The 10,734-nt window shown below is 26.8% G+C and overlaps 2 protein-coding genes across 2 annotated transcripts; both read right to left on the bottom strand.

The window, feature by feature from the left end:
• Nucleotides 1-28: 28 nt before the first annotated feature.
• On the bottom strand, nucleotides 29-3,931 carry LOC105832588 (odorant receptor 9a). The gene is made up of 9 exons (XM_012673684.3): nucleotides 2,986-3,931; nucleotides 2,795-2,914; nucleotides 2,598-2,715; nucleotides 1,967-2,228; nucleotides 1,763-1,879; nucleotides 1,372-1,462; nucleotides 1,152-1,288; nucleotides 391-523; nucleotides 29-313 (listed from the first exon to the last, which is right to left on the bottom strand). The coding sequence occupies exons 1-9, from the start codon at nucleotides 3,127-3,129 to the stop codon at nucleotides 263-265; spliced, it is 1,173 nt and encodes a 390-aa protein (XP_012529138.1). The 5' UTR covers nucleotides 3,130-3,931; the 3' UTR covers nucleotides 29-262.
• A 234-nt stretch (nucleotides 3,932-4,165) lies between these two features.
• Nucleotides 4,166-6,769, bottom strand: LOC118647187 (the record flags this gene model as incomplete). Its single annotated transcript, XM_036291573.1, has 3 exons — nucleotides 4,166-4,752; nucleotides 6,132-6,393; nucleotides 6,610-6,769. Coding segments are annotated over 3 exons (594 nt in total), but the record flags the coding sequence as incomplete, so codon positions are not given.
• Nucleotides 6,770-10,734: the final 3,965 nt, after the last annotated feature.

Below are 10,734 nucleotides of genomic sequence, written 5' to 3'. Positions count from 1 at the left end.
AAAACTTTTGCACAGTTAATCTGTTTTATCCGTTTATGATAGGTAATACGATTAGTGCCTAGACATCTTTATATTCACATTTATTACATATGAGCTATAAAATATTTGTATGAAGAAGCAGTGATTCATATAGGATAGTATTTTATTATATAATATACATATAATAGAATTATTATATAATATACATATAACATATATTGATTGCTAGCTTACTTATTTAACATTTTTTACTTCTTTCAATATAAATTATTATATGGAACTATTACTGGAGTGACGTCAGCATCGTGAAATAAGACACGGTCATTTTTAAAAGCTGAAATTAATATCATAAACATATTTTTATTTATGTAACTACTTCTCTTATCGAAGTAATGTTACGTTCGTACGTACCGAGCCAAACGTCTCCATCGATACCACGAATACATTACCAGCTCTTATTTGGCACGGTTTAAATGCACGCATTAATGTGAATCTTAGAAGTTGTCTGGATCTCAATGAAATTTTATACCAATTGCAGTTGTAACTGATAACGAATTTTATATATTAATTTTTTATATATAGTTTCTATTTATTTATCAAATGCGACACTGATTCTTGAATTATTCTAATTGTTAAATATACCGGTTCCCCAATTTACACGGATTTGTTTCATTTGTTTCATGGTTTGTTATGCAATTGAAAAGCGTGAACAGTTTTCCAAAACAATATATGTATACATATATGAAAATATAAGAGAAAATTATATATTTAATATGTTTATTTGGTATATTTACCTAAAAACAATGCCAATAAAAACAAAGGAAAACTAATTCAAGTTTTATTGTAGCCATTAACACTATATTGCACACAAAAACAGACAATCAGTGTAATAAATACAATTAAATAAAAATGTTTAGTTTGCTGATGTAGAATAATTTCAAAAATAACAAAAATATATTTTCTGGTCGTATAAAAAAAACCGTGTAAAATTGTGACCGCGTAAAAAAGTATCGTGTAAATCGAGGTCTTAGTATATACATACAAAATACATATAAAATAGATATATTACAAAATACAAAGGTTTTTGATCGTACATGACTTTTTTCAGATTAATATAATTTGAAAATTTGCACAAAGAAGCTTAGTTTAAATATTGATAAATAAATGCATACATTACGTCTTGAAATTCGCTGCTGTAATTGATTAATCGTTGACATATGTAACTCATAACATATATGTGTATTGATTCCGCTGAATTAGCAGCAAGAATTCTGACGCTTTCGATAAAATTAGTGTCCACCATTACGAACTTAACATATAATTTTATTAAATATGTTATCAATAAAAATGCAATTATTATTAAAAAATTTTACATCTATCTAGAATATTTACCTCTGCTGCGCCAAGGCTCAAGCATATAATTACACTTCCCACCACAGTCATGAAAATTGTTGAATAGACAGACGAAAGCAGATCAAAAAATCTCCATGTAAAATGATAAAACAAATATGTTAGCTTATAGAAACAAATCTAATGAAATTATGTAAAAATGTAATACAATTAAATTACACAGAGCTTAACAAATCTATTTTGCTAATATAACATATATATAGATTGTGTACGTATCGTTGACGCGTGCAATTGACATGGGATACTTTATTGTATCTATGTCTTGATAGTTGAACTATCAATGTTACAGAAAAGTTATATTTTTTCATGAGTATTTTATACAATTACTTTTTTTAAACTATCTAAAACTTATCTAAGAGCGGCTGACACTAACTTTAAGATACGTGTGTGTAATTGGATGCATCTGATTATGTTGTGGTATGCTTCGTCATCAGCAATGCTCGGATTGAGCAATATCAACTCTGAGCTTTGTATTCGTGCCATGTTATATCTAATTTGATAAAATATAATTTCTGTTCGGAATATAATTGTTTAACTTTTTTTCTAAAGTATGTCTTTGTTTGCATAAATGACTTACTTTGCACAATTAAACAACGCGCAGATATGCTCAATGCAAAATATGAACATGCCGTCAACAGCTGTTGCTATAGCAACTATGCCGAATATACTGATAAACGTATGAACCATCAAAAGGTTGTAATATTTATCGACATCGAGAACATGTTCTAATCGATATAGAAACCTGGGCGGCTGTGTTTCATTTGTCGATAGAAACATATTTATCCCGCTAGTAATAACTGGTGGCGTTAAATAGAAGATTCCCGACAAATAAAGACCAACTGCAATAAGTTACACCACTTCTTTTTTATATTCCTTCAAATTTCATGTTATTTAAATAGAAAGAATAGACTGCATAAAAATCCATTGAGAGAGAAAGAGAGAGACAAAGAGAGAGTTTTAATGCAATTTTTATAAGAATTTTTAAAAATACTTTAAAAAATTTAGTTTATGTTCTTATAATAACTTAAGAGAAAAAGGAAAAGAATAAAGAAAAACAAGTTAATTTGATTTGCAAAATAATTTGAAAAGGTTAAATTTAAAAAAAGTACATGTAGAAGTAATAATTTTTATACACTGCTATAATTTTGATACTAAGACTATATAACAAAAATTATTAATTATAATAAAATGAAGACTATATAACTCACTCGCATATCGTGATGTATAGATTTTGCTTTGTTCCCCGTGACGCTGTAATATTTCATTCTCTGGTCCCTCACCTAATAATTTCCAAACCTCTTCGATTTGTATCAGAAGCTGTTTAACCTGTAGCTCGAAAAAATCATGCGGTTTATAAAATAAGTCTATTAACTTTCCGTGCAGCAAAAACATAATATGTACGAACTTCGTATTTATAAAACGAAAACATAATTAATTTCACAACGGTGACGAGATCCAGAAACATTGGCGAAAGATTATCCATAATGATCTCCAAATCTGTTGCTCCCGTTACAAAACCCCAAAACTGAAAAACAAAAAATCAGGAAGAAACCATTAGTTTTTATTCTAACGCTTACTGCATGTATCTTTAATCACCTCAAGTCCTATCAAACTACAAGTGAAAATCAGTGTCAGAGCGAACATAACGTTGTTCTTCAGTCGCGATTGAAATGGCCATTGGCCGATAATGCATAGGGATATTTTGTTAAAATGATAGTAGTGATTGTTGTAAAACGACATTTTGTTATAGCAAGGTAGCAAAGGAACACTCTATGAGAGAGTCACGTATTTCGTTGAATATTTGGACCAAATCGCACAACTTATTTAATATTCTGTTGGAAACAGCTTCTAAAAGAAACGGAGTATAAACTGAACAAACAAGGCTAAAGCATTTTCCACACAGTTCCATGTAACAAAGCATTACATATTTATAAGTAATGAGTTGTCTTTTTCAATCCTTCAATCTTTTGTGACTGTTGAAATATAATACTGTTATTTTATATCCCTCGCTTTATAAGTCAAATTAAACTCTACTATATGATAATGTACAACATGAGTTTTATGGTTACATTGAAACGATTCATTTCTTTCGTTTGATTATTTGCTTAAAATTAATCAATGTCAAAGAAAAGTTCTGTAAATTTAGAATTTTTACCTGCAAAATTAATCAATTACAAGGTATGGAAAATTAGGGTTTGGTTAACCAACTTTTCAATTTTGATTTTTTTTTAGGCAAAACTGAAAAATTGATTGAAAAAGCAAATTTTATGTCAGCAACTAATTACACTAGTTATTTAATAATATTTTAATTATAATTGAAAATATAATTAATAATTAATAATTGACATAAGTAATTAATTTCGTTTCTCGAACACATGTTTTATATGTCAAATCGCAGCAAGTTTAGAGTAAGTGTATTACAGCATTATTGAGTTAAGAAATAATATACATTAAGATTTATTACTAACATTAAATATTAATTTGAGTATTTTTTTATTTCAATATGATATGCACTTCCCCGAAAATTGAAATAAAACTTATATTTAATTAATTTTGAAGTTTACAACATAATTTTTTTTAATCATGTAATTTTTCTTTATAGCGAACTTTATTGTCATTGAAAATTCACTATAATATAACTTTAAATTATTGTATTTAAATAAAAAATTTCCTATCTTTTTTGTAATATAAATATATATACAAATTATGTTATATAATTTTGTGTTTTAATAAAGGTATCAAATTTCTTAAACAATAACAAATTAAATTAAGAAAAAAAAATACAAAATATAAAACTAAACAAATTTTTTTAAGATATTTGTGCACTTAAATTATTACTAATGTTAAACAAGAAAAAATTAATGTAATTATTAAATATATTTGAGCCCAGTCAGGTCAAACGTAATAGGTAATTACATTGGTTTTTTCTTTTATAATCACTGGCGAATAAATCATCATTTTATTGTTAAACAAGAAAGTAGTAATTATTATATAATTATTATAGTATAATATATAACATACGACATATTGATTGTTAGCTTACTTATTTAACATGTTTTTACTTCCTTTAATATAAATTATTATATGGAACTATTACTTTAGTGACGTTAACATCATGAAATAAGACATGGTTATTTTTAGAAGCTGAAAATAATATGCCAAAGATATTTTTATTTATGAAACAACTTCTCTCATCGAAGTAATGTTACGTTTGTACGTACCCCGCTAAAGGTCTCCATCGATATCACGAATACATTACCAGCTCTTATTCGGCACGGTTTAATAGCACGCATTAATGTGAATCTCAGAAGTTGTCTGGATCTCAATGAAATCTTGTACCAATTGCAGTTGTAACTGATAAATTTGATGCATTAATTTTTTGTATAGTTTCCATTTATTTATCAAATATTATACTGATTTATAAATTATTCCAATTATTAAATATACCACTTACCCAATTTACACGGAATATTTGTTTTACAAATTTTTATGCAATTAAAAGTCGTAAATAATTTAAAAAAAAAAGATATATATGAATAGATAATAGAAATTTATTATATTAATTTAAATTTTATTGTACCTGTCGATACTGTACTTGAAAGTAATCGATCAATGTAATAAAAATGTTTGGTTTATTAACGTAGAATAATTAAAATAAAGAAAAATAAGAAAAATATATCTTTTGATCGCGTAAAAAGGATTGTGTAAAATTGATGGCATATAAAAAATCTCGTGTAAATCGAGGACTTAGTATATACATATAAAATATTTATAAAATACAAAGGTTTTTGAAGTCTTTTATTTTCTTTAGAATTAATATAATTTGAAAATTTGTGTAAAGAAGTTTAAATTTTGATAAATCAATATTTAAACTAAGCTTGTTTGCACAAATACATACATTACATCTTGAAATTTACTGCTATAATCGATCAATCGTTGAGACATGAAGCACAAAACATATATGTGTACTGTTTGTGCAAAATTAGTAGAAACAATTCTGACGCTTTCGTCAAATTGAGTGTCCACCATTACAAACTTGACATATAATTTTTTATTAAATATGTTATTAATAATAATGCAATTATTATTTAAAAATTTTACATCTATCTTAAATATTTACCTCTGCTGCGGCAAGGCTCAAGCAAAAAGGTATCATTATAATCCCCACCACAGTCATAAAAACCGATGCATAGGTGGATGCAAACAGATCAAAAAATCTCCATATAAAATGATAAAGTAAATATGTTAGCTTATAGAAATAAATCTCTAATGAAATTATGTAACACCTAATACAATTAAATTACACAGAGTTTAATACAAAATTATTTTGTTAATATAATGCAATGTGTACAATGCGTTGCTGACGCGTGCAATTGGCATGTGATACTCTATCATATTTATGTCTTGATAGTTGAACTATCAAGACTATCAATGTTACAAAAAAAAAAGTTATATTACATTTTTTCATGAGTATTTTATGCAATTCTTAGTTTTTTAAACTATCTAAAACTTATCTAAGAGCGGCTGACCCTAACTTTAAGATACGTGTGTGCAATTTGATGCATCTGATTATGGTATGGTATGTTTCGTCATCAGCAATATTCGGATTGAGCAATACCAACTCTGAGCTTTGTATTCGCTCTATGTTGTATCTAGTTTGATAAAAGTATAATTTCTATTCAAATTATAACTGTGTTTAAAATTTTTTTTTAACTACAACTTTGTTTGCATAAATGACTTACTTTAGACAAGTAAACAACGCGCAGATATGCTCAATGCATAGTATGAACATGCCGTCGATTGCTGTTGCTATAGCAATTATGCTGAAAACACTGATAAACGCATGAAGCATCAACAGATTGTAATATTTGTCCACATCGAGAACATGTTCTAATCGATATAGAAACTTGGGCGGCTGTGTTTCATTCGTCGGTAGAAACATATTTATCCCGCTAATAATGACTGGTGGCGTGCAATAGAAGAACCCCGTCAAATAAATAATAACTGCAATAAGTTATCACTTTTTCTTTACATGTCATACTATTTAAATATAAAGAATATAGACCATTTACGAAAAAATCCATCGAGAGAAAGTGAGAGAGAGAGAGAGAGAGAGAGAGAGAGAGAGAGAGGATGAGTTTAAAAAAACGAAAATTTAGAAATAATGACTTTTATGTACTCTTATAATTTCGATATTAAGTTTATATAACAAAAATTATTAATTATAATAAAATAAAGACAATTTACTCGCGTATCGTGTTGTGAAGGTTTTGCTTTGCTCTCCATGATGCCGTAATATTTCATTCTCTGGTCCCTCACTTAATAATTTCCAAGTCTCTTCGATTTGTATCAGAAGCTGTTTAATCTGCGCTCGAAAAAATCACGCGGTTTATAATTATAAAGCAAGTCGATTAACTTCTCGCATAGCAAAAACGTAATATGTACGAACTTTATATTTATTAGAAAAAAACGAAAGTAATTTTATAATTATGAAAATAACTCCTGACATTGGTGAACAATTATCCATAATAATGTCCAAATCTGACATTCCAGTTATAAAACCCAAAAACTGAAAAAAGAGAAAGTTAGGAAAAAAATCTTGAGTTTTGATTCTAACGTTTATTGCGCGTATTTTTAAACACCTCAAAGCCTGCTAAAGTACAAGTGGAAATCATCGTCAGGGCGAACATAACGTTATTCTTCTTTCGCGATTGAAATGGCCATTGACCGATAATGCATAGGGACGTTTTGTTAAAATAATAGTAATGATTGTTGTAAAACAACATTTTGTTATAGCAAGGTAGCAAAGGAATACTGCACGAGAGAGTCACGTATTTCGTTGAATACTCAGACCAAATCAAAGAACTTATTCAGTATTCTCTTGGAATACTGAATACAGCTTCTAAAAGAAACGGAGTGCAAACTGAAGAAAGAACGCTAAAGTCATTTTCCACACAGTTCCATGTAACAAAGCATTACATATTTATAAGTAATGGGTATTCTTTTTCTTCAATTCTTCAATCCTTTGTGACTGTTGAAATATAATACTGCGCGACTGACATTCTATACCCCTCGCTTTATAAGTTAAATAAAACTCTACCTTATGATAATGTGCAACATGTGAGTTTTATAACCACATTGAAATTATTTATTTCACGTGTTTGATTATTTACTTAAAATTAATTGATGCCAAAGGAAAGTTCTGTAAATTTAGCATTTTTAGTAGAGTTAATCTATTACAAGGTATGAAAAATTATGGTTTGGTTAACCAACTTTTTAGTTTAAAATTTTTTTCAAACAAAACTGTAAAATTGATCGAAAAGCAAATATAATGTCAGTAACTAATTACATTAGTTATTTATTAATATTTTAATAATAATTGAAAACTAATAATTGATGTAAGATTATAGTTTTGTTTCTCCAACACATGTCTTATGTGTCAAATAGCAGATTTAGAGTAAGTTTCTTTATAGCATTAAAGAGTTAAGAAATACATATTAAGATATATTACTAACGTATAATATTGATTTGAATATTTTTATTTATTTTAATGTATATATATTTCCCGAAAATTAAAATAAAACTTATATTTAACTAATTTTGAAGTTTACTACATAATTTTTTTTAACCGTGTAATTTTTATTTATTGCGAATTTTATTGTTATTGGAAATTCGTTATAACTTCAATTTACTGTATTTAAATAAGTTTCTATGTTTTTTGTACCGAAATATTAATATAAATTATTTTATGTAAATCGTGTTTTAATAAAGATATTAAATTTTTTAAACAATAACAAATTAAATTTTTTTAAATGATAATATGAAACATAAAACTAAAAATGACGTGAGCATCGTGAAAGACACGGTTATTTTTAAAAGCTGAAAAAATTACAAAGATGTTTTCATTCCTGAAACTATCGTCAAAGTAGTATTACGTTTGTATGTACGACCCTAAAGGTCTCTAATAACATTAAGAACTTCTTACCAGCTTACTTAGCATTTAGTAGTACACATTAATAAATCTATATCTCAAGAAATGCCTGTATTTCAGCCTGAAACGTATATAAACTACATTATACTATAAAAAAACACGAAGAAGGAAATTGGAGTCCACTTGTACTACTATTTTGTTTTGTTTTAAAACTTTGTTATAAAATAAATTATGATGTTCATATCACAATTTTCTTGCGTTGACAATCAGTTTGTTTTTCTTCAATGAATACACAGAATTTTCAGCTTAATAAAGATAAACACGATACAAACAGTACAAATATGTAATTTTACATTATTTGTTAAATAATGAATAATTTTTAAACTAGAAAATGACTTTTTATTTTTAATATACGAAGTCATTTTCTAATTATTTTTAAGATCTAAACATTAACATCTTACAATATATCTAGTTTAAACTTATTCTAATAAACTAGATTACTTATTCTAATTCCTACTACTTTAAAGACTTATTTATAATTCTTACTACAATATAACGATATATATAAAAGATGTCCGGTAATAATCATTACTTCTTGTGAGCAAGTAGATTAAACTTAACAAAAAAATTTTCTGCCACTTTGTGAACTTCATGAAATTAATGAGAAGTATATTAATAAAGCTAATTAATTAATAAAGGTCGGCAAATCAGCATAATGCATGCGGTAAATACACGCGATTTGGTAATAAGATAGGGTCTAATATTTAAATACATGCGTTTATGAAATTGCTAGAAGCGCGTCGATATGTGTAAGAATAGATTTGTAAAAAAATAGAACATTATAAAAAGATAGAATATTATAAAAGAATGAAAAGAGAAAACTTCTTGCATGTTTTCTCTAGAATTATAATAAGAAACAATTTAAAATATGATATTGTTACTAACATTACAGCAGTAATAATTATAAAAATGGATCTTATAACTCTAATTATTTTACCATGCAGTTATGCAAGCGTATATTTTTCTTTCAGTGTATCAATCTATTTAAACGCTAGAGTATCTTTTGTCTAACTTGCGGACGCATATTGTTTTACGGATTCCTAACAGTTAATTTTTTATTATTTTTTTGAAGTTTGTAAAATAGGGTAAAGAACTTCTTTGCAAGTTTAATTTTCTTTTACTAGTTTATGAGAAGTAATGCACTTGTTGCCGGACATCTTGTATATATTCAAATTTATTACATATAAGTTATAAAATGTTTTTTATAAAGAAGTAATTTACATAACATTGAAAAGTTTTTGAAAAATACGCGTTTAAATTATTCCTTTGTTATGTTAAACATTAATGTAATTATTATATACTATATAACACATTGATTGTCAGCTTACTTATTTAACATGTTTGTTACTTTTTTTAATTTTACTATCGGGCTAATTTGATTTGTCCTAATTGCATTTTCTATGTCAATCCTACGTCCATTAATCTCATTTTTATACCTCTTTTAATCAAATATCTGTTTATATTTTTTAAATAAGTCTTGGACTAAATCTAGATGAATTTTATCCAAATATATTGAATAATCTAGACTAGATTTGATCATAATCTTGATGCAATATTTTTGCGACAACTTGTAACAGAATTTAAACGGAATACTAGACATTTTATACTAATTCCAAACTATATCTGGATGTACAAAATCTGTCTAATTATGTCTATTCAATTATAAATTTGTCTGAAATACATCTACTTGTCTGTACCGCTCAACTCTTATTAAGTTGGTTTGTCGGGGTTATTATTGTATGTAATTATATTACTGAAGTGACGTGAGCATCGTGAAATAAGACATAGTCATTTTTTAAAGCTGAAATTAATATTACAAAGATATTTTTATTTATGAAACTACTTCTCTCGAACTAATGTTACGTTTGTACATACCGCGCAAAAGGTCCCCATCGATACCACGAATCACGAATACATTACCAGCTCTTACTTGGCACGGTTTGAATGCACGCATTAATGTGAATCTCAGAAGTTGTCTGGATCTTAATAAAATCTTGTACCAGTTGCAGGCGTAACTATAACTTATAACAAATTTAATACATTAATTTTTAATACAGTTTCCATTTATTTTTCAAATGCGACATTATTCCTAAACACAATTCCTAAACTATTCTAATTATTAAATATATCGGTTCTTCAATTTACGCGGTATTTGTTTCATGGTATTTGTTTTCGGTATTTGTTTTTTATATAAATGGAAATCGTGAATTATTTTTTAAAACAATATATGTTTATCTAAATTGTAAGAGAAGAATTTATCATGTAAAAATATTTATTTGGCATATTTGCACAAAAACGATAATAATGAAAGTTGAGAAGAATTAACTTAAGTTTTATTGTACCTGTTAGTACTG

The sequence above is a fragment of the Monomorium pharaonis genome, chromosome 8 (genome assembly GCF_013373865.1).
Source record: "Monomorium pharaonis isolate MP-MQ-018 chromosome 8, ASM1337386v2, whole genome shotgun sequence".
Classification (NCBI taxonomy): Eukaryota; Metazoa; Arthropoda; class Insecta; order Hymenoptera; family Formicidae; genus Monomorium; species Monomorium pharaonis.
The sequence above is the reverse complement of the archived record's forward strand: the minus strand, read 5'-3'. Positions and strand labels throughout refer to the sequence as shown.

What these genes read in the sequence shown, in the direction of transcription:
- LOC105832588 (XM_012673684.3), bottom strand. Translation starts at nt 3,129, where the DNA reads ATGTCGTTTTACAACAATCACTACTATCATTTTAACAAAATATCCCTA. An exon ending in CTATACATCACGATATGCGA is followed by an intron (nt 2,229 to 2,597) that starts GTGAGTTATATA and finishes AACTTATTGCAG; the next exon opens with TTGGTCTTTATTTGTCGGGA. An exon ending in GCGTTGTTTAATTGTGCAAA is followed by an intron (nt 1,880 to 1,966) that starts GTAAGTCATTTA and finishes TTATCAAATTAG; the next exon opens with ATATAACATGGCACGAATAC.